We start from the raw sequence: 26,775 nt of genomic DNA, 5'->3' as shown, positions 1-26,775 counted from the left end.
TGATGCAAACCAACTAAAGATTTGTAGAATTTTGAATTCATTACACGAACTATTATGTCCTTGGACGTACAATTTAATCTCTGTATGATTTAATGGTTCCCGCTACTATACATCCTACCTAAAAAAATTACCTTCATGCCTCTTGATAATAACTGTCTTGTGATATTTTAACGAGAACAGTATCAGTGATATCACACGATAAACATCGTTTTATACGAAATTCATAATTGTTAATCCCAAAACATACACATATATTTAAAATTATATTTTATGTCAGTCTAATATAGATAATGTATTTTCTAGTGTTTTAATATAAGATATAAAATCATACAAATATAAACTTTATACAGAAGAGGAAAGAAAAGATATCTCGTTATAATAAAGGCGTATTTTCTACTTCCCCAGGTATTTTGTGGACCAACCCCCAACTGTTTAACAGCTTCGATGTATATTATTTACTTCGTATAATTTTATTTACCTTTCTAAAGCTTGTTATATTATATTGGTAAAAAATATTCTTATATAATTAGGTGCATACAATTACGAACAGTGAAAATTATGCTATGAATTTAACAATGAAAAATTTATTGAGGAATCAAACATGGTCATGAATTTGTACATATAAGATGTTCATAAATGAACCTTAAAATGCCTTCCTTTTCTTTTGATGAGTTCAAAATTATTCCGGACGGGTAAAAATAAATTTAAACGAGAACCAACAATTTCAATAACAAGAGCAGCATATGAAAAGTTACAATATAAAATATTTCTGTCATATATTGATATTGACGTTTCCTTTATCAATTTCAATAGCTATCAATGAATGATGAACAAGAGTAAGTACATATATAGACTTGGGTTATCTAATGTTTAATTTTACACAGAAATTTAAACTCGTGCGATCGGATTTTATCACAAGTCATAGCGTGATGCTGATAACAGAATTAAAAGAATATTTTTATGATGAAATTCTTATTTTCTTTAACATTATGCAGAGATTGTAGAACATACGTTATTTGTTTAAGATCACAGATCAGTACACCAACTGGCAGACATTTTCATCTCGTCTGTCCGTGACCACGGTTGCCGCAAAGTGACCGAAACGTCGGTATTATATCGTTAGAATAATAAAAAACGCGTAAAATATTCGAAAGTATTAGTTATATTTAATGAATACTCACGAAAGTTTTAGATATCATCAAAAATCACAGATCATAATTTATCTCTGTATTAATTATTTCTTATATATGGGAGTTATTTTGTTATGTTTTTATCGATCGAGAGCAGTCTTAAATAATTTAATTACCTACTCATAATGAGAAATTTAGGTAGAGTTTTAAAATAAATCACAGGAACATTACATTTGAATGGACAGTGGACAATGATTATGTCCAATAAATATTTAGGAAGTACGTATTATTTCTCTATAAAATCTTTAATTAAGAACCCTTGTTCTAACGTAGTTCAGCAAGGAACAGATTCGTTGCGATTATTAATTTATATCCAAATATTTCATATAAACGTTTATCCCGCATCCATCCTCGTACTAGTGTTAGTATATCTTAATCTATTCTCATTCATCACATAACTGTTTATTCATTAAAATTTAAAGCAAATATTTTAAATGACAAATCTATTCGCTGCATCAAATTCACAAGAACAAAGAGATTATAATACCTTTATGAATTGTATGGTGAAAGTGGAACGAATGATAATTCTCCTTTGTATTTAAAAGCGACAGAAACATTCAACTTAATCTGTATTAAAGTTACAAAGAGTCACTTTGTTTATAAATATACAGCCTGAATCATTAACTTTTTATTAACATAAAAAAATATACTATGCTAATTAAGAATTAAATATTTTTAGCGGTGACCTTCATAGTTACCGAAATTATTTTAAGAACTCTTTTTTTAAGATACATTCGTGTTTTCTTAAAATAAATAACGCTTTGGTTGTTTCTATAATCCTTGACTGATAACTTGAATCGGTAAATAAAATTTAACCTATTAATATTCAATCAATGATTCAAGTAATTATATTTATATTGAATTTTTAAATAAATTTCGTTGTTATTTATGGGACAACGAATTACTAGGAGAATAAAAAACAAAGCTGATTTTATGTTAACACGCCCGTGACGCACGACGTCCACAAGTAAATAGATTTTTTATGAAATTTAAATGACATGTGGTTTGCATCGAAAAAAAAAATCATATGTAGTTTGTATCGAAAAATAAAAAAAATATATTTATCTTATTGATTTAAATTATTGATACTTATAATGATGTCATTGATTCTTTCCCCCAAAAATAATTACAGCATTTAAACTTAACTGACACTATTATAATTCCTCATAAACATAATGTAAAAAATGTTAATACGGGGCCGATAAAATATAAGTAGATTAACTAACAAGCGTGGGTGCTAATTTCCTGACTCTTTTTCATTGTTTACGTATTCAGTAATGATAATATATTACTAATAATTTAATCAATAATAATCCATTATTATAAACAATATAGAATTATTACAGCATACGAATTCAATGTATCCAAAGACAAAGATATTCCAAATTTATAACCCCGTTACACGATACTTTTAATAGTTTTATTTATGAAACAAAAAATTCAATAAAAAAAAATCTCTAATTACTTACTGTATTTAAGTGGACATAATAAAAATTCCCATGTAATTTTAACATTAAAAATGTAATTAAGCCGTTCTGACATTATGTAATCGCTATAAATATACGAATGTGACACGGTTATTAAGAGTTTAATTTAACTTTATACGTGAACTTGGTTCAATATTTGTGAGGCTTCGACGAGTAGGTTACAGCGTTCACTTGACCTTGAAAATTTAGTGCCGGCCTGATACGATAAAAAAAAATAGTAATAAAAATATACATTTAAGAAAATAATTTTAAAATCTAATACAATCGTAATACTTCGATTCATTTTAATGTATATATATAATATTTTTGTTGAATAATTTAATATTATAAGGATACGCTTTTCAAAGTCTGTACGTTATTTGAATAAAATAATATATAAATTGTTTTAATCTAAGAATTACTATTAATTTATTATATTTATTACTCAAATACCTACATTGTACCGACTCTCTAAACTCACAGCAAACTGAAAACGGGAACACAAAACGAGTTGCAATTGCTGAATCATTTTCAATTATAAATGCTTAGTTCTATGCACGATAGTTCTTATTATATTTTACTAAAATTTTATCAACAATTAATACACTTATCATATATTAGTAACTGTTGAAGTATGTAGTTGTAAAAAAAACTTCTGACTTACGAGAGAGAAACCTCAGCTGTTGCAAATCAAATTAGGCACGCATTTTCTCCATCGACTATTGAATGATCGCCATTAAAAGCAATTGGAATATTTCATATATTTAATAGCCCGCTTTCTACAGTATAGGTATTATCATCATAATTATATATTGTCTGTTATTATAATATATAAGCGATAAACTGGTTTGCATCTGTTCCTATAAAGTAGGTGGAAGTGTTGACAGGAAATGAGACGACAGCACTGGACCTACACACATAGTTCAGCTTGGATAACTTAAATAAAATATTATCATGCTATAGCGTTATTTTATAAGGTTTTTCCTACATTACTTAATATATAGTTCTCAGTGTTATTTATCCGCTTGTTTGTATATCAATGTTGCTTTTGCTGGAGATGTTGGTCTTAAAATTTGTATTATACTTTTTACATTCATTCTAAATATAGCAAAAAAACACATTCCATTTTCAAGAAAACCTGCGGTTAGTATCATTAGCGGGTTAACTGAAAAAATACATCACACATAGGTTCATAAACAACGGACGTGACGTTATAAAAAAAATATATATTTTTAAATAGCTTTATATTTTTTTGACCCCTATATTTGCCTTAATTGTAAGGCCATATATAATATAATAGTTATACATACATAAAATTACAATAAGGCCAATATTTTAAAGTGATTAATTCAATTCCAGCAAAATTATACGCGAGAAATAAGCAATTATTGAAATTTTCAAGGCAAATAGTTATGTACGCAGGAATACTTTAATATATTATATATGTTATCAAAACTATTAATAACATTAATGATTTCATTACGTATCTTTATGACACTTAAACTAAGATGTTATTCAGTTTTTTTTTTTATATATTCATTTTAATCAATTCTAAGACAGAAAATTTTAAATTATTTTTTCCGAAATAACAAAAAAATATAACAGTATGAAGCTTTATTAAAACTGTTTTAATAACCTACATTTAAAATGTATAACTTTTAACAATGTAGGTACGTCAAGTTTAAATTTATTTTTTTAAGAACCACCCTGTACTTAAATGAAACTAGTATTATTTGGATTTACTACGCGGATTTTATTATTTAAAAACTACATAATCCCGACGTTTCGGTTACTTTGCAGCAACCGTGATCACGGGCACGGGCACGGGCTTAGATCTCATCACCCTGTACTTGATCAATTCGAGAAACGTGGCGTATATTTTTATAAGATAAAAAAAAATGAATTCTTAAGTAGCTTATGCTAATACGATAATTGGTTTGTAATTTTCCACAAATATGTTATTTTTATCTGAAGCACTTAGTGTTTTATCGTAAATAAGGACATCAATAGAAAAAGCACATTATTTTACACTGTCAAAGACATCAGATACATTATAATAAGGGAATTAAGGTGATTCAAATGTATGGGACGTATGATAACAGCTGCAGTTGTAATTCTTTTGTAAATAATCCCCATAATCTTAATAAGATTTTGGGCAAACTAACAAGCCTATCTAGTAGGTACAACTCTAATAAAATACAGATGGTAAAAAATGAAAGTACCAATAAAATAATTATAATACAATCTTCTCTACACCTAAAATTGTCTTGTAAGGACGAGACAATAGAATCCTCTTTTATTTCACATGTATTTTTATTCATTGTTTTTTCTTCATTTTCTATATATAATTCTTTTATAATAGTTATTTATAAAAACAAGGCAAACAATCGAAAGCTCTTAAGGTTTCGATCATCAAATGATAAACCAACAGTTATAGTAATTACCGATCCTTAATCCCTTCTTTGTTCCTTACTAGGTACATCCAAGTACTTTTACGAAAAAAATATAAAATATAAAACAAATGTCAGAACAATTTTAGCAAATTTTAACAGATTATAATAATTGCGCATTAAGAGTATAAAACCAGAAGAAAACAGTCTAATTGATAACAAAAATCTCCGTCTCTAATGAACCGCGTCTTTTATGTAAATGAGTCTCACTCCCAAAGGTGCTATGAAAATTAAAGAAAAAATGTAATCACTTTTTTTAATAACAAGAACGCATATATTAAATTAACAATTTCGACTAACAGAAAAAAATATCGCTCTTGTATAATAACAACGACATACCTCATTAATATAATCCATCTAAATAAGTTGGTAGAAGTCATAAAGGACATTACAAACGAATGAAATATTAAACTCCGTGTCTCAAGCAGAAATACATACATATGTTTATATATGTATGTATATATGCATAAGTTGGTGTGCTTCATAAGGTCATTTTATCATGGCAAGCTTACGACTGGTGCACAGTGTCGAGTGTCGACCGATGAGCTACGTTTAATAACCTCGATCGACGATTGTCGATGGCCTGGATATTTAAGCCCTTTATTTAATTAAATGGACTTTATTTATTTAGCCCATTATCAAAAAGTTATTTGTATTCCATTTACTTAAATCTGTCTTTGATAACAATATTGTATAATTGACTCTACATATTAATAATTAAACATTTTTATGATACATTTTGTACAAGTAAACCGTGTTCTGCAAAGGCATTCTCATTTCGAATTTTATTAAGACTCGATCAAGATCTATCTTTTCAATTTGGGTTTTGACTTAAGGAAATTGCGGTCGCATTTTTGTCGACGTCGCAAACACCAACGAGATGAATCATAGAACAATTCTAGAAACTATAGATTATTTTTTTATTCATATGTTTTATTGAATATCCATTTCGCGATCTTATTCAAATTCGATATCAAACAAAGAAATCTCTAAAAAATCCTAAAATTCAATGCTCTCCATAAATACACGTATATATTAATAAGAATTAGATTCCCGATAAAATAAATGACGTAGACGGAAGGGGTATTTTAGAATACTTTAAGAGAATCTTATTTGAATTAGTACAACTTAAATAAATATGAATACGGGGTTAGTGAACTTGCTATGTGATTCCATTTAATCAGACTCGTCCTGACTCCTAATGTATGATCTGTGCATCTCGTAATATTTTCAATATTTCCTCTTACTTTTTCCTTAGTGAACCGCTTCAAGTCGATCAGTTTCTGGTATTGTCGAAGCGCCCGCATGTAAAGTCGGACCGGTAGGTCTGTGGGCATGGATACGCTCTCAGCGTTCCGGGATGTCACATCTGTGCCACTCATTGTCAACACACAAACTTACACACAAACATTGCAATTAATTAATTAAAACGGTTGAAATAGTTCGTCAACGCGATTTGCGTCCGAAGTGAACGTCGGTTTCACGCAACACTGGCGTACGGAGCTCCCCGCGCATGCGTACCGGATTTGCAAAAAGAAACCACTCGCAAGCATGTACCCACGCTCGGGTGACTTTCCCTACTGTGTCCACCGAACTGACCCGGTTTTTTTATAATACATACTATACTTAGGAAGAATAATTCTCAGAATACTTTATGTTTTGAATTATCAGCGAGAGTAAAGTTTCTCTCGCGTTGTTATGAAAAGTACAATAATTTGGACTAAAAGTGAAATCACGACCAAATGTAACATGACATGTATTACTAAAAAAAATATACAACATAAAATATTCAGATAATATGTGTTAGTTATATGTTTGAACTGATAACTGGCAATATTGTAACTTCACAGTTATGTTTAGATATAGCTTAGAGACAGTTCCCACCATTTCTAATTGTATCTACTTAATATACGGTAACAATATTCCTTTTTCGCCTAGTATTACTAAATTTTTATCTTGTAAAAAATATATAATCTCAGATTTTGTATGTCACATTTAACATCTTAAGCCTACACCTACCTAGAATATGAAAATAAATATTAAAAAGGATAGGATTCACATTGTGAACATTATCTTACTACGGGCATAATTTGACAAAGGGCACATTTAATAGCTTTCCAGTTACGAACAAGTAGAATGTATCCATGAATCATGTTCCACGCTTTCATCATATATACGTCTTTCTATATGTAATTACAAGTAATAAGGAACAATATGAGAATAGTGATACAAACATAAAAATACATGAAGTTTTATTGTCCCAATAATCGTACACTAATTCTCAAACAAATACGATCCAAGCTTAGTTAAACTTAGTTACGACCCTGAGTAACCTATTAATACTAATTAGTATATTTTGTCATAGGCATATTTATCGAATTAATCACTATTAACTATGACGCATTTCAACTACAAATGTAAATAATGATACTAACAAAGCATATACTTACAGTCACACAGATATCATTTGTCAACATAACCTCAAAACTGTTTTTGTTTACACTGCAACTTCTTCTGATATATATGTATATATTGTTATAACAGAAAAATGCACTTATTTCATTAATATTAAACGGAGATTTCGCTTCAGATACCATCCGTTATACGGACCACGTAGTACAGATAACTTTTGAATACGGACGAACCGGTTTGAGCTCTCCCTTGGTGTTTGGGAGCGTCCCGGGTACTATAGCGTGATTCTTAATATAGATAATTATGTAGGGAGAGTCTTGCCAGATGCTTTTATAACGTTTAAAAATAAATACGGTCATATTATGTTAAGTGTTCAAGGAAATGAAAAACTTAATAAAGAAATTTAATTATGTATTGATAACATGTCTTAAGCCTTGTCTAATCTTTTTTAAAGTTTTACGTAAAACTCGAAGCGGTAGGTCAGGGATTCTGACGCCAACGGTGTAATGGCTGTCAAGAGAAAGTGACAAAAAGTCATTATGATAAGCATTGAAAAGGAAATGAGCATGAGAATCAAAGATTTACCCTACCGCAACAAAAAGATCAAAACACACATTATATAACCTGTTGTTAAAACTTATTATATTGTCTAAACTTTAATAAAAATCCAGTTATTCAGACACAAATCCTACCTACTTTTATACATGTATAGACATTTATAGGTTATTAGCAAAGAGTATTATAAGATAAATAAAACATTTTAATTTTGCTAATCATAAAATTTTGCAATAACATAGGATTTTCTAAATAATATAGAAACGGTTGTATGAAGTGAATCAAAAACAATAAACGTTTCAGTTGCATATAAGATGATACCTGAATCATCAAATTAAAGAAAATTCTATTTTGTTTTCAATAAAATATATAATGAACAATAATAAAGAATAATAATATATGGGCACTTTAGTAAATACTCATTTTTACGACCCATTATTACTTTGGGACCTCCTTCAGCCTTCTATGTTCATATTGTGATTGTTGTCTGAACAATGTAAATAAATACACATGCTGCAGTCTGCACCAGATGCTACTTTCAAGTTTTTTTTTAACAGGTTTCCAGATCAGATTTGGTCAAAATCGACAACTCAGTAGTCGAGTCATTTATGATTTACGAAACGATTTTAGAAAATGTATCTCTTCAAAGCAAAGCTGCTTGTCTTCAAAAAATCACATATAAAGGTAGCTTATAAAGTTTCTAAAAACGTAGAAAATAATTGCAATTAATTGGACACAGATCTTGGACTAAAAACATCTTCGCTTTAAATAAAATTACTTAAGTACATATTATTTTTATATCGGATGAACTATGAAGGCGCAGTAATATATATTTTCTTGTATAATGTATAAATATGTAAAAATAATTTATTTTTATGATAGCTATATCAATTTAATGAAACTATATCCGATTGCACATTGTCTCACATCCTTATGTGTTAATATCAATTCCCACGCTGATATTCTTTGATGAATGTCATTTGATACATTACGTTTTATAAATACGAAACGGGGACAATGAGTACCAAGTTTTTGATGTGTATACAATTACAGAAACGTAATAGCCACCGTCAAACGACCCCGGACGATGACGTCAATGGCTTGGTCCTTCAAGACATGAACACGCATCAGATATTTGAATACAACGGTTTTACTGTACTAAAAATAATTAACATATTTTTAAACGCTATGCACAAAACTAATAACTTTTAATTATATATTTGAGACCTGATAGGTTTTCAAAACATTTTTTATTATATTCATAACTATATTTAATTCAGTTAAGATACTTAACTGTATAAACTACTAGCTTTTCCTTGCTGTAGCCTTTTATAGCTTTGGTCGTACTCAACTTGTATTGGTTAACGTTATGCCAACATGTGTGATATGTGATTTAAATCCTTCGTGTGTAGTCGACAGACACACACGGATGGAGCTAATCATAGAGACAGACAGAAAATGTATTTAAAATAAGTTTACAAATATTTAAATAGCGAATATAATGCAAAAGGGATGTACAATATCATGATACATTCAGAGATATGTTGGTCTTTTAGGATTTTCAATCAAGGGATCTATCCATACTATGATCTTTTGGTAATATCCGTTAAAAAATATTTGAGATTTACATTTTTGAAAATTCATGAAACATGAATGTGGTAATGTTACGTTGTTCTTAAACGTAATGATTACTTTAATAACCTATTATTTGAATAACTTATATATAGTTTGCTATCATTGACGTGTTTATTAATTGTGTTAAGCTAACTCCCACTTAAGCTCAACCTTAAGCAAGTTCTATAATTAATACAAAACACATGAAAATGTTACACTATTAGCTTCTATATAAGAGTTTTTCTGAATAAGTATTCAATGCTTTGTAAGGACTATATCAGTTTCAAAGTGTGCAAAATATGAAAACGTTCCTTAATATTTTCATGTTATCTTGTAAATATTAATGTTATTTCCACGAATTCAAAGTTTTTTATAAGGATTTTTATGTTCCGTTGAAAAATGTCAATTTTCCTCAATCTCTGCGGGAATATATAAATATAACATTAATATCATGAATGAGATTATATATAGAGAGCAAAGGCACCTTTAAATTTTATAGTAACTAACACGAAACCATAATCAAGAATTTATAAAAACATGTTGCAAACCAACCACCCTACATGAAGTTACTTAAAAAAAATTATTTCAAAATACGCTTACACAGTTTTTCTCTAATGTGTTTTCCTATTTTATTATGCAATTAAATAAAAAAGTTGTATTTTACACAAGCTATAAAGTGGAACTAGTCTTTGTCTAGGACTCTGTGTTATATTAAAAAATAGGATAAATAACAATATTTCTAAGTTTTATAATTTGATTGTGAATTAAATTCAAATGTATATAAATACACACATATATATTGTTATTTGAGTGACGACAGTATTGTCCGTTTGTAACTACGTAAATAGTGTCAAGGTACATTTTAACAACTCATTGCCATATGGCGGCCCATGGGTCACAATAAACGAATTGTATTGATTTGTAGCAAAACTCGCGAACTTATTGGATTTTGAGGTAAAAATTTGTTTTAGAAAATTATATGTGCTTTTATAATGTTATGATTTAGTTGCACTGTCTTTTTACCTTTCATTCCATGTGTTCTTTACCAAGTCGGAAACAAAACATGCAAAAAAAAACAATAGAATCGAATTTACATTGAATAAAATATTTTTTTCACTATTTACAGTATCTTATGTTTAAATTTTTTTAAGTGTCCTCAATTTTTCATGAATCACCAAAGAAGAACTATTTCCTCCATGTGACTACCAGCGGCAAGAAAAAGAAATCAACCAATTAAAATATTTATTTATTTCATTGTTTTTCCTTAATTCCCTTAATATCCAATAGAAATCTATGTATTAACCCCCCTGAGGTAATATAGGGGTCAGTACTTTACAAATATTAAGACTTTCTTTACATACAATGCAGACTAAATGCACTCGGAGATTGTTATCAGAGACCCCAGTAAAGACGCTGCCATTTTCACCGCTTTATTAAAATATCATAAAATTGAAATATGTATATAAAAATGTACTTAGTTTGTTTGCAACATTTGTGTATATAAAATATTTATTTGTCTTTCGTATAACAATTATATAAAGATAACATAACATTATATGTTTCGAAAAAAAAACCAAGTATTTGATGTGCGAAGCTAAAACCAAAACGCTTCGATAAGTCTAGAGTACAATGAATGGATTTAAATATATTTCAATAAGTCATTCACTAAATAACAAGAGTCCACTACATTATTGTAATTCATGAAAAAACAACTACACAATGAATCATAGACGAATGCTCTATAAATTTGGTAAGTAAATAGTTAGTGGTTTTTAAATGTTTTTTAATTCATTACAAATGTATTGAATATTTTGTTTTTCTATGTTATGTTCTATAAACAATGGTGGTTATTTGTTTTTGTGGTAAATGACACAGATAACATCATCAGTCTGGTGGACGTCTGGGAACACAATCATATCGATGAGAGGTCAAACCCAATGATATATTCAAAGTCCATTATTAATTTGTAAACAATGAAAAATGTATGTCGAAATTATTTATGTATGAGAAATTTTGTATTTTTATTGTGACAGAAATTAACATAGATTTATTACGTTAACTCGAAATTTCTCTAAGAAGTTTTAATGCAAATTAGGTTATGAGCCAGAAAATCATAAACTTAAAGTATTGTTTGTAACTATTAAATACCTGGAACATCTAGGCATATAGCTAGTCTTTTATAATTTAATATTAGATACTGCCAACAATTTTTCTCTTCTAAAATTAATAAAAGTCTTAATCCAATACTTACCCACATATTGCAACGGATATCATCCAAATCTTTTCTTTTTAGTTATAGAGACAACTATTTTAATAAATGGCCTGGCTTCTTGAAAACATTTAAAGGTACCGAGAATAAAAAAAAATATCTGAACTCTTTAATATCTGTCACCATTATTAATTCATTCTGAAGCACAAATTTTGATTTGGTGTTGTAAGTATCAACTATGATTTGATTTACAATAATTCAAACTCCAACGGAAAATAAATTTTTATACATATTCGTAATGACATTTAACAATTATTTTTTAATGATTCACCACTCGATGAGCTCTGTTGATAAAACTTTTTCAGTTTACTTTTTGGCCCCAAAATTCTTAATGTAAATGATTTAATTTGATGTACCCAGTGTTACTCTCAAGGCTAGGGCCAATTTATTCACATTTCTTACTTAAAAACATGACAAGCCATTTAGGTCCCAGGTCGTGAACAGCTTGTCATATTGGGAAAGAAATATAAACACACGCAGTCGAAAAACAAAACCCTTCTTCTTACAGAGTTGGATAAAAAAATTATGACCGACTATTAATATCATTTTATTTATAGTCTATACATTTTTATCGGTAGTGTAATATATAAATATTTAAATAATTGAATTGATTTACAATATCAAAGTAGCTGATAAAGTTACACTATGTAAAGTTCAGAGACTATTTAATATATTCAACTCTTGCATCATATGGCCAGTGGCACTTAGTACGGGATAATTTTACTCAACTAGACACCCAGGGTAAACATTTTTTCATACCAATATTAACCTTAAGTAGAGTTAACTCTTCAAAGCTGACAGTACACATTCGTATCAACTGTAACGTTAAAGATTTTTGAGAAAAAAAACTTACAAATTAAGGTGAAGACAATAAGATACATGATAGTGTAAATATTGTTTTTAGCTGCTATAATAAACAATAGGTTCTATTCAATTCTTCAATAAACTAAAAAAAGTCTTTTATTGCACAACCTGTATAATGTAAACCTACATTTGTCTTTAATTACGGTTTTTTTACATAATTAAAGGAATAAATTAAAAAAAAAACAATTAGCCTTTGTTTTATTATGTTAACATTTTGCGTATTGAATAACATTAATAAAATTTGCGTAATAATTTTATAGAATTTAATGAAACAATTAATTTCTAAAAAGTGTGATAATGAATATATTCATCACTTATATAAAGAAAGAATATCCCTGTACCATGTGAACAGATTTTTTATCTGCAAACACTAATTCCTAATGGAATAATTAATTGTCTTTGTCGTTAGCGAACCCGCCATTTCTAGAGTTTTAACGTTCTGCTGAAGTATATTTAGCATTGATGTAAATGTACAAAGTGAACGGAAGACGAGCTGATGTACCGTGCGAATGTTTATTGTTGATAAAATCGATTGCACTCGTAACAGGACGTTCAGACTAACATCCTAATTGTATGTGTATATTTACTTAATCTGACATGGAATTGTTCAAATATAATTGGTAACTCTTAATAATATTTACATATTATGTATATCACGGATACTGCACAACGAAAGTTATTAAAATAAGATTTTTATTTCGTTTTTTTTTTTAAGATTAAGACCTTTATTATAATGCCTAAACGCCAATGTAATTAATGACAATATGATTATTAATTATAATTGAAATTAATAAGCAATACATCACATAGAACGTTAGATTTCCAAATTTTTTATAAACATTATTTAAATACAATTACGAACATAAACAAAGAGTACCTAATCTATGAATTTCAATACGAAATATGTTATTTTCAGACTTATATACGATTAATAAGTTTTGGTAATAGTTGTAAAGCTGGTGAGTTACACATTTTTTTATATATAGTAAGCTGATGCAATAACAAAAAGACAAAAAAATAAACCAAGTCCAAATATTAGTTGTAATGAAAAAAAATATAAGGAAACATGATACAATTTTATTGTGCTGTGAGAGAAAAACAAAATTAATGGACACAACTGTGAAAACATGCGGCGTTAGAGCAACATTTTAACAAAAATGGAAATGTTTGTTCTCTTTTATAAATAGCAAAAACAAAAAAGGCACTTTTGATTTAAAAATAGAATAAAATGATTATCGACTCGGTAACGGACCATTTATTAGTTACTGTTAGAACACGAAAACAAGTAATCGTTGTTTTCCTTATATAATTACTAGATACGATTATCTAATGGTTTAAAGTAATTTGCAACAATCAATGGAGTGGTCAAGTCAAAAATAGGATACAACGGGATATACTCTCCCCCTTAATTTTAAATTAACTTTGGCACATTTTATTTGATATCAAAAAAGTATTGTAGGTGATTTTTTTTTTTCGGAAATTGGTTAATAAGCAAAGCTGAATAGTAACTAATAGCCATGACATCTATCGATAAGCCCATTGAAGATGTTTTAAAAAAATATTGTACGTAATGTTACGATCTAGTACGATTAGACGAATTCGATTCTTAATAAAAATACAAACAGGTTTCCCATTATTAGAATTCATAAATCTGATCAACAGACTTCTTTTCTATTCCCTTTTTCTTAAAACTTCTTCTTGGTTAGTAAAGTTTTATGTTATAATTTTTTTAATCTGTTCTGTCTTAACCGTTTCCCAAAAATCTTCACTTGTGTAAGTCAAACAATAAATTAAATTCCGCTAATATTGTTTCAAAATCATTATATTAAAAACGTAAATACGTCGCATTCTTCGAGGAGATCTCTAAAGTAAATTGCGACAGAAGCTTGCTCTGTGGAAAGAACCGAGGAGCGATAACCCATTCAAGTTTGAAGCGCCGCCTCGGGTCAGTGATGCACGCATCGTCCGAGTGTAACATGTAAAAAACTAGTTTATATAGAAACTGTAATTATTATTAACTAGGGATAACCTACGGTCAAGTAACAAGAACAGTCGCAACAACTGCGTCACAAGAAGGAAATGATCCGTGGCAGTAATTCCTTAGTTTAGATGGCAAATGTTTTTCAATTTGTATTTTGTATACCTCTCAGTACAGCTGATATTGGCAGTCAAATTTAGATTTATTATAAGGACCACATTGTTCAATTCAACATAGAAAATTAAGGGTTTAAATTAAATCATTGACATAACCAAAAGTAGATTACTATTTGAAAGCCAAAAAAGAAATTAAAATTCAGAAAATTAATGTATTATATAAATAACCTTTAACAAAATATGTTGAAGTAATAATTTATTTCCATATGACCGTAATATAGCGTAATTAAACTAAATATTCATCGGTATACAATATACTTAATCCAAGTTAGCGTCACACTATATACGGAGCGTCTCCAGTATTTCACTCATAAATCTATGTTGGTTATTGTTGGTTTAATTTCACAATAAACATTAAGTAATAATGATACTTAAAATAATGTAATTTATTTCATTTTTTCTTTTGTTACTACATAAACAAGGCATATTCTTGAAATAAGAAGAGACAGACAAAAAATAAGAAGCATATTATGATATATATTTTATTGTTGAACTGTGTCTTGCAGTAAGCGACGCTACATGTACTATATAGAAGTGTACTTCTGTACACTTGTACACTGTACACTGCCACAGTGTACTGTGGCTAGAAAATTATAGCGCGTCGCGATGTCCGTCAGTGTTAAGATATTCGAAAAGTAGCTTGATTATCATTAGATCGCTTACATAAAGAATATATTGAATTAGTAAGAGGATTTTCTATTAAAAGATTGGGACTTCAATCCCAACCGTTAATGACAAATATTTTGATTTCTTATTTGTCATTTCTAATTTAGAGTTATAACTTTTTTCTGTGCAAAACGTAGAACAAAATATGTATATATAAGCGAGTGTTCTAGTGCCCAGAGTCTAAACGAATTTATTATGGGCTCGGAGCTAAGAATGGTGTGACTTTACAAATATGTAATTTAAAATCATTCAAAATTAGAAAAAAAACTTTTAATGGAAACAAATGTAGTATTAAAATAAACTATATAAAATGAATCTGTTTTACAGATAAGTAATTATTTTCGGATATAATTAAGGGCTTTATTTTATTCTTATATTTTCCTAATACATCTTCTGAATTAGAACGTATTAATAAGAGAAATAAAACGGCAATAGTGCAAGTTACGAAAAGGCAAAAAAATCTTTTATTATCTACTAGAACATTTAAACCGTAAGGGTCAAAAATGGAGATTTATTTTTTCATGATAATATCATTCAAATGACAGGATCAAAAAAAACTATGGTTTATCCAAATCGCTAGCTTGTAAGAACAAAGACAATTTTATCTTCGTTGAAGCCATGTTAAATATTACTACCCATATCTGTTAATCTTTTCTGAGGAAGAGGCTATTCATACAACATATAAATTATTTCTAAAATTTTCACCAAATGGTACTATTGTTTCCTATTTAACTAAAATATAATGATTAAGATTTGGACTTTAACCCGATGTTCATTTAGCAGTAACTGTTCACGTAAACAAAAGTTTGCTGCCGTAAGCAAAACTTCAAATTTAAGTGAAAATTGTAATTTGATTTTAATAAAAAGTATATCTTTTATGCGTAGCTGTATAAAATATCAAGATATAATAGTAGCATGATATTGAAATGTAATCATCAGTTATGTATGAAGCGTATGTTGCATTAACGTCAGAGTCCATTGCAGTCGTGGTCCGGGTACATAAGCATATTATCTGCGCATCTGAACACAGAATTTGCATCGAATGCGTGAAATTACGCAACCCGCAACCTTTACATTGATAGAAACGCAAGAAATTATAGCAAATTGCTTTAACACTGAAACTATTGAATGCATAATCGCGAATTTTAACTGGTTATTTAAATTCTACTACAATATATTTGAGCCAGCAACGTTATATCCTGAGGCGTGTCAGAGTTAGCTATTTCATGTTGTATAAAATTGTTATTGAATATAAAATATTAGAATTATTAAAATTTACGTACGTAGCATTGCCATAATGCGTCATTCTTACGTATGTCAGCAAATATATTAATTTTTACTATATTTGATTATTATTATTATATAAGATAATATGCGAGGTCAACGTTAAAGCAGTAGTGGTTGTAAATGATGCGCTTGCGCATTGCGTTGTTTTACTGTGAAATGTAGCAAGCTACTGACGTCATTGGTGACCGCTAACCTAAACTTTCTCTTCAAATAGTCGATAAGGCATCCGATTTTTAGGTTTTCGAATTATTTCAACAATTATACCTATTCACTAATTTTACCTAGCGTTTTATGTTCAATATTAAAACTCCGTGTAACAAAAATAAGGAAACTGAGATCCTAAGATAACAAACATATGTTTAAATGTTCACGATAAATTATGATTAAACATCTCATCACACCACAGACGTACGCTTACATACGTGAGATCGACTTATTTTTTCATTCATATAATAATAAACATTGTTAAACACGCAGATAATTTATCCCATCTGTAAAACCCCACAATCGGGATGATCCCACATGAGTGCTAAATACTTATAAAATTTTGTTTAATAGGTTTTACTTAGCAATTTTCCTTGAATCTTCTTACAGTTCCGACTCGAAGATTTTACTTAAATAACACAACAAATTCTCAAGTTAAATGGAGATTCATTCATTAACATAAGTCATAATTTAGGATAATATTATAAGGACTTTAACATAGATAATAAAATAAAAACAAGACTCCGCGATGAGTAACAGAAATTATGGAAACAAGATTAAAAAGAATAATTGGAGGTCTTTGTATATAAACTCCGTTTATACCGGATTTAATATTTTTAAATCTTCCTTTAAATCCTTTAGTTCACTCAACACGAACGATTTGGATAAAAGTATGGATACGTTTAGACACGGATAATTTTATTAAAAACATTCACAATTCTAAAAATAGTAAAATCGTCTTATTATTATTATTTTTTTAAAGAGAAACCTTGATTCTGCTTATATAAGAATTTGAGTTTCTACTTTCATATACACGATTAATTAATTTATTTATTCATACAATCATTCAGTCATAATAAAACTGTTGAAACTTGTTTGACTTACTTATAATATATGTCTATGACGTCAATCATCAGTAGGTATCACCAGTTCCACAATCAAAATGTTTCAATGCATATAATTTTATGTGAATTAAAAATATAAAAATATTACACGTCGGTTATATGTCACGTAGGTTTAAAAATAAACTGCAATTATTTTTAATAACCAATAAACAGATGTTTTGTAATATAGAATATTCTCGAACAACCTTGTATTGTTCTCATTTCTTAACCATTTTGATTTCCAAAAGGATATGTTCTACAATGTTACCTAGCTATCTAGTCTAATACTGTGAAAATAAAGGTATTATAATCTGTTTTTAACCTTCCAGTGGAAAATAATTAACAAATGGAAAACCCAATAAAAAAAAAACATTGCTTTGTAAATCTAAATAAATATTAGAACAAAGATTGGCTTATCTTAAACCGGTTTAAGTACAATGTCATCTGACTAGTATTGTGAATTGGCAAAACATTTAAAGCGTATAAATTCTTTACATTTTTCTTCAAATAATAATAAAAAAACATTTCGTGAAATATTTAAACGTTACTTCATGTATATTTCTGTCCCGACGCACATGGAGGGAAGGTTGGAACTAGAAAATATAGCCCGTATTTCGACGAATGAATTTAGTACCTTTATATGACATTGAAAGTTATTATGAATTTTTTATAATTATGAATTAGAAACATCGAATTGTACCTTTGTTTAGAGGTAGCTACTAAATGCCAACTGTCCTTTGTATTGTTATAATTATCATTCTTCGTAAAATTCATTTATGTGCGTCTTATTTCTGCTTTGATAACGAAAAATATTTTTTGTACTCCATAACACGTTGTAATGTTGTAAGCAAATTCTAAACCTCTCGTTGTATCAACTTAAGATTATTTTATAATTATGTATTCCTGTATGGGGCTTTCATCCACATGGGTGGGCAGACTTTAACAAGGGCGAAGTTAATAAGTGATAAGTATGCATGAGATGTGACGATGGAGGAACTAAGACTTTATACGACAAGTATTATAACATAAATTATTGCATTTAATGAACTTGACATTAACTTGTCACAAATATTTGAATTTATTTATTAAATCGAATTAATTGGAATTTGTTTATTAAATGCGACATACCTACAATTAAATCGCAGTATGTTATATCGTACGATTATAATTTGCCAGAACTGTTTAAATGTTTATTTTAAAACGAATTATATAAATTACAAATACCTTACAATGAGACAAAAATACGAATACTATAAAGAGAATAGCTTTAAAATATACAATCAAGGAGTATTGAAGTTATAAGTTTCTTTATAAATTACTTAATAAGTATTTTGCTTGAATAATCTAATTTATATATAGAATTTCTTACGTACTTAATGAGAGAATTATTGAGTAGTAAATATAATTAAATCGTATCGCTCAAGAGCTATTAATGTATTCTTAGTTTATATTCAACAGGTTATATGAATTTATAAATAGTCTATTACTATTGCTCTAAATGTTTAATTCGAAACACGCATTTTTATAGTGTTCTCTGATTATTTTGTTAAAACAAAACTTTCACGCTAAAAAGAAAGCAAATATAAAACAGAACAAAACAAAATATGTGAGCATCGATAACACTAATTGCATAACTTTCCATAATTAAATGGTAATTAAGTTCACTGTTACAGTGCACAAACAGATAGTTACATTTAGTAGTCAACAATGAGATTTTTTATTTAATTTAACCCCAGGCGCACTTCATAAAAAACTATTACAATTTATTATGGTAATATAAATATAATTTTTTTATTATATGAAAGCACGAGATTAGATTAGATACCTCTAGGGTTTATCATTTTTTTGTAAGAGAGAAAACTATTTTAACACTCGTCAGTAACATAATATTCAAACTATAATCCAGAGATCATCACAGAAACATTTTTCAAACTCATCTCTGAAAAATTTAAATAAGTTATAAGGAAAATTCAGTATAGATTTTCTGGAAGTCTATTCATTAATACAACACAATACATTAGTAAAACAATGCAATAATTATTATTGAAAGTATTCTTTCATAATTATATAATTTTATTTATATGTTCAAAGTAAAAAGACACGCTTCGATACTAACCCATACTCATAGGCTCGTGTTTTGATATCTTATAAATGTGTATGTACTTATTATAAATTTAATAGTAATGTTGTTTTGAAAGGCAAAAAAGATAAAGTCAATATTGCTTGTAAATTTAATATTACCAGTATTTATACATTTAAATTTGCCTTCAGCTTGACCTCATTCTTTTCATAAAGGTCAAGTTTAAAGAAATTATTTATATGCAAGCTTTGCACGTTATTACGGCCTGGGTTTTCGAGGCACCATTTTCTCGGAGTGCTGAGAATTCCTGTGTGGTCAGTTTAAATATTTATTATTATGTATTGGGTAGAATAATTCATAGGCGTCGTTTATAGTATTTTCCCCCTGGAGCATTGAACTCAACGTGATCTTCAAAGAGTCGTGGTCATATTGGTAATTAGAATCGTCTTAAACAATCATACACACTGATTTTTTCAATATTAATTTTATTAAAAAAGTCTTGTATAGGACAATACGTATCGTGTGGTTTTGCTGATACCTATGTGGTTTATTCCTTAGCTTATATTCTTAAGTTCCTACTTATATATACCATAGGTATGTATGTAGTCCGTCGGTTGGAAGGTGGCGATCACCGCCGACTCATGACCGGTCTACGTCCGAGGCCGCACTGAATATGCAGCAACGCGATCTTTAATATTAATACAAACTTCTTAAAATACTAAACGCGGACAATCACTGTGATAATCTAATGTAGATTATGACTGAGGCTGTCGACCCCAGCATGCCCGCTCCACACGCACCGCGTCAGAATATAAAGATGTAAAAGAATTTTGAGTTAAACTTATTTGTTAAAAAAATTATAATATTTTAATTCTTATGTATTTTATACTTTATAGAAAATAAATTTTAAGAATTAATGTTATATAAAAAAAACTACATCGATTTGGGGCTAGACATTGTTGAAATATGTATAATATTAATAGAAATACAAAAAATATATATTTATATATAAATAAAGGATGTGAAATGGCTCAAAAATCTATTTATAAATGAATGGCCAACTCAAGAGAAAGTTCTGGAAATCTCTTACTGAATATTAATAGAGTTGCCTGTATATGATAGGAATTCTTAATGCGAAAATTCAATCGCATTTTATGAATACATTAGCAAAAATTAAAGTTAAACGTAAAAAAAAATGTATTAGTTATTTTTTTTTTTTATTTCGGAAATAAAATTAACATTTTAAAACAACACAATAAAATCAATCAAATCCTACAACACTAAAAATGTATTCGCATTAATATTTTACGTACCTAGTTCAAAATGAATTATTCGTACATTACTTAAACTGAAATACGTCAAACATTCAAGAATTTTAATTTTAATTCTGTATTTGCAAACCAAGTTGTACCCTTTGAATGAAAAATCTTTGTGCTTATACAAATTTTAAATAAGATATTTAAATGATACCCAACAATGATACAAATGCAAAGAATCCAAATCGCCACTGACCGCATACGAAATTATAATTTCATCTGATTATGTAGATGTATACTTAAACAGATTTTGAACCATTGATTTTAATAATAATATGTACATGATGCTAAAAAGGAAAGGCTAATGTTTAATGTCATTATAAGCGTGATTGACATAGTAAATAAAAAATACATACATACATTACATAGACCTATATACATATATTAGTATTTTAACTAGACTTAGAAAAATATTATGACGTTTTGTATTTTAAACTTAAGCCTATATTAAATGATCGGGCCACATTTGAGTATTATAATATTATTTATAAAATACCTATGTACTTAATTTTAGTTTTTTTTTTTGTTTTAAAGAGTTTGAAACGAATACATAGATCGAGTTTGTCAGTTCCTATGACAGTATGAGAGTCCATATTAGGAATAAGTGTTTACAATAGTGTTATTATTGTCAGTTGCGCGGGCGACGCGATCTCATTGTGACTTATTACCGACCGCCCGCGACGCCCACAGACGAGACTAGACTACCCACGTACCATTTATCCTTTTAACACATGACACGTATAGAAAAGATTAAAAAAATAAATCCGCTAAAATACATTAATGTTATTTTATTAACAATTTGTTGTGAATATTATAAGATTCAGCTAATACTATGACAATCGTATTGTTTGACAACTGAATTTGATCGTTACCTTTATCTTCACTCTATTAGATTGATGTCATACTCGGAGGTATACTGATATAATGGTTTGAACCGTAATTAATTTACTCAACCAATTCAGTCATATCAGAATGTAGATGTTAATGTAGAAGATCTGAATTAAATTTCCCAAAAAACTCGGAGTTAAGGTACGCCTACCGAGCACGCGCCGGCTCCGTGAGACGGACGCACATCATTTTATATTTGAACTGATTGCTTGTCACACTCAATTAAGACTTAACCCACGTTTAACCTCAATCACTTGGAGAACTCTCGTCAATGATACGCAGCTGTGCTAAAAAAAGAACGCTCACAGGTATGCATCATGCGAACAGCAAAGACGGCTTAAATTTCGCAAAGAAAGAACCTCATTAATGATAGTTGATGCTATTATAGATTAAAAAATTGTAAATTAAAGTCAATCGGTATATATCTGTAATGTTTTATTTTTCTAAATATGTTTTTTATTTACTTTAGTGTATTAACAGTATCGTACAGTTAGAACAAAGAGCAATTTTCACTTCTTAAGAAAAATGACTCTTGAAGTAAACTCAAAGATTACTTTCCGGAGATTCAAAAGTTAAGACAAAATCTTAGACAAATATGTTTTTTTCTTTTAAAATTTTAATATCTTTGTATTGGTATGTTTTACTTTATGTGTTTAATAATATAAAAATAAATTCGTATATATCACCTGGAATTTCTAAACGTAAATAAAACACTTAGGATTGTTTGTATTAGATAATAAAATGTCAAGGAACAGAGTTTCCTATTTAATTAGAAAATATATGTCTAATGGTCTCCGCTGTGTCCATTCTCTTAAGATCAATATTTTAAATACATGTATCTGATTTCTTTTCGATCAGAAGATTATAGCCCGATATTGTCCTTTGGTGAGGGTAAAACTTTCAACTTTTAAGAAATCTCTGATGTTTAGTTAATATTATTTAACTTAACCACTTCATTTGTTTTATTGAAACAATAAAAAACTTTTTATCAAACGGTGTGTATATCTTAAACATAACAATTATATATTGATCCAGATATTACTTTTTACTAAAATAATTATTAACTAATTCCCTTCGTAGTATTTAAATGAAACCAGTTTATTCCAGTATTCCAGTGCCCAAACCCCAATGAAATAAAAATCACTCAGAGAAGCTAATTTTGAAATACTAAAAAAACGTTTTTTGTGCTCAAGTCTTTTGGATTTTGAAACATCGGGTAAAAGATAAGTCCTACCAGACAACAAAAGTCGGTATACAGATTACTTACTATTTTACATATATTCGTTTGTTTCAAGAACTGATTAATCTTCGGATTTGAGAAAACTAATTGATAAATAAATTCTAGTCATTGAAACCAAAAAATAATAAGACGGTTAAAAATATGATGCAGAACTTAGCAAAAAGCTCCCCAGCTGACTGGACCAACGCTTTGGGTTGATTTTAAAACGCTATGTATAGAAGACAACAAGGTCCTCGAACTTAATATTTATTTTTTTACATCTAGACTGGTTTTAACATACAAAACTTACTACATGGGAAGAAAAATAAATTCGACTCCGTCACAGATGATAATTCGCCAGGTTCGTTGAATCACTTAGTTTCCTAAAACGAGGTTTGACGTTATCAAAGTCATCAAATTTTCTTAGGAAGCATTATTAAAATTCCCAACTGCTATTCCGATTTGCAAATATATTAACATTACAGGGAAACTTCGGGCGAAGTAAACGAAATCAGATATCAGGGGTCAATGATGTACCTTCTGAATTATTCAACTACGGACCAAAGTCCGTTTACCCCGACCGTCTGCATTCTTAGCTCGGCCCGAGGGACTGAGCATTGCCCTTTACCCTACACTGGCCACACTGAAACAAGGCGACATTAACATTTATAGTGTTTTATTTATAATAAATAATCCCCCTCAGACATAAAACGGAGCCTTTTTATTATTCTCGTATAATTTGTAGACATCAAGCTAGGAACTTCGTGCTTAAGAAGACGATCACACTACAATTCGATGTGAGCCTGAAACTTTTGTGAGTCATAGCATTTCTAAGTAATAACCTAAACAAATCTTCTTTTAAACTTTCGGAAGGGTAAATACATAGTAATCAAAAAATTTCTAATCATGATAATAGAGAATAAAAAACACAACTTATGATACAAAGTTATATATTTAAGACTGTAGCTTATTTGGTTATAGCGTCGGATAGCAAGAATTGCTGTAATGAAACAAAATCTAAGGCATCTTAAGAGTAACACACACGTGCCAAGTCCACGCGCCCTTCTATAAGGGCGCGTTTGCACTAGACATCTCATCAGATGACGTAAGAAAGACGCTGTGTCGTCGAAAGTGCAATGTACTGCTATTAAATGTTAATACATTCAAATAAAATGTAGAAACAACTAAATTCCTTCCATTGTTCCATCGACACGCATTTATTATCTCGGATGAGATTCAGTTCAACTTATTCTACTTTTCTATTGAATATACACAATGATTATTAAATATCTTAGGCATAAAAATCAGAATGAAAGCAGTGTGCATGCCCCTTATATGAATCGTATGACAAAATAAGGAAAAACCTTATCGAAATTTTCATTGGTATTATTAAATATAGATTAAAAGTGCAGTCGAAAGCCCCTCCTACTAACTTAATGATTCGACACACTTGGATTTAGTCACGTACGCTTTTTTTAAATTAAGGTATCAAATATTAATGGGAACGCCAATTATTAAATCATCCTGCACCTACATTCAACTGTAATGAACGTCATTATTGATTTGATAACCGCAAACTTAATCGATATATCAATTAACGATTGACGTTTTTAAAAATTTAAATGACATTATGCATAAAGTGTACATTAAAACTATGTGTAAAATAATATTATTACTTGTAACGTTATTAAGTTATTGTATTTCAGAGATAACCGTAACAGCCAAAACGATTTGCATCACATCTTATAGGAACCTAAATGTGACTAATGTAATTGGAATATATTTTGATAAGACTCGAAAAGTATTAATTAACTGGCCTACCTTTGTTATAGTTATTGGAAAGTATATACATAGAGAAAAATAATGATATAAATATAGGTACACATATGAAGACGACACAACATTACAAAATCAAATATTTTGTTAGGATAATATTGAAAATTATATTAAGAATCATGAAATATACAATATATGAATAAAAACCTAGAAAACACTAGAAGCTAATTACAAAGAAACTATTGTAAGATTTATTAATCTTAAAGATAATATTTTTATTGTCTTATTAGTGATGCATTATTGCCTAACGCTATTAAAAATAATAGATCGGCACGCGCCTTTTCTATGCCGAAAACGCCTACGTGACATAAAGCAGGGAATGTAAATAAAATAATATAGATTCAATCATATGACCGGCTTCTTAATGACACTTAATTGGATAGTTATAGCAGCACGAGCATGAATCATAGAAACTTAAGTTCTAGACGAAACGGATGAAGGACACGTAGTTAATGTTGAAATCTGTTGGACATTAAAGTGGATAGACCAAACCATTACACCATAGCAATAAAAATACACTCACAGAGCTATGGATATATGGAATAAATGACTTGACTTACAATGACCGAAGGCTTAAGGCAGCTTTCAATCCACGCTTAAGTTCTAAACTATACCGGAATTTATTAATGAATTATTGATCGCAATTTATTCTAGTACGTAGCTGATCCAGTTATAGTCTTTCTTAAGGTGGCTATCCAAACCGGTCTAGACCTTTCGAAGTGAAATAGCTACAGAGTAGAGACCAACTTGCACAGAGAAAACAGCCATTTATAGCTCCCTGTTTTGAGTCACCATGATAAGGTGTTGGTAAACGATCATCATATATTATTTAGGCGTGTGTTCTAAAATTACTTAATATGTTAAACTTGTTAGGAAAATATGTAAAATATATTTTGACGGATATTTTGGTCAATTCTACTTCGTTCGTTTTCCTATGAAATTTTCTTTTTACAGTGAAATATTTTAAAAGCGATATATCTTTATACAGCCTGCAGAGTTTTCAACATTGAGGAGAGAATGTTCATTCGTATTTTAAATGTGAATCATCTTTCTAATCAGGAAGGAATATTTCAATAATTAAAAATAAAAAAAAAACGAACTATTGATATATAGTCATTTAAAACATAATTTTATTTTCTATTTCTGTTATTTCGAATGAAATAAACAAAAAAATTTATTGATAACAAAAATAACATAAATATTTTTATTTACTTTTAAACGAAATAATTAAATTATCACCAACACGACAACGATCATAATATATTAATGTAATATATTATTTATGGGCGGATAATTTAGGTTCTTTATTTTGTCACGTGGACCTTATATTTTTTTATTATACCATTCAGACAACTTGGACGAGAAAAAGTACTATTATTTTCTTAAATAATTTTTTTTATGAAATAGATTTTTTTTTTATT

The 26,775-nt window shown here is 28.9% G+C and overlaps 1 protein-coding gene across 3 annotated transcripts in view; it reads right to left on the bottom strand.

Annotated features, from left to right (window-relative positions):
* Window positions 1–26,775, bottom strand: part of LOC116767804 (inositol-trisphosphate 3-kinase homolog) — a 48,820-nt gene that overhangs the window by 9,804 nt on the left and 12,241 nt on the right. The window contains exon 1 of one of the 3 annotated variants that reach the window (XM_061527251.1): window positions 7,557–7,704. The exons of 1 other annotated variant lie outside the window; for it this stretch is intronic. In XM_061527251.1, coding sequence (XP_061383235.1) covers window positions 7,557–7,703 — 147 coding nt within the window. In that variant the 5' untranslated portion in view covers window position 7,704. Of the gene's footprint in view, window positions 1–6,353; window positions 6,599–7,556; window positions 7,705–26,775 lie in introns of those variants that run through there. One more of the 3 variants, XM_032658310.2, reaches the window with a different exon arrangement.

Source organism: Danaus plexippus (genome assembly GCF_018135715.1).
Source record: "Danaus plexippus chromosome 9 unlocalized genomic scaffold, MEX_DaPlex mxdp_24, whole genome shotgun sequence".
Taxonomy (NCBI): Eukaryota; Metazoa; Arthropoda; class Insecta; order Lepidoptera; family Nymphalidae; genus Danaus; species Danaus plexippus.
The sequence above is the reverse complement of the archived record's forward strand: the minus strand, read 5'-3'. Positions and strand labels throughout refer to the sequence as shown.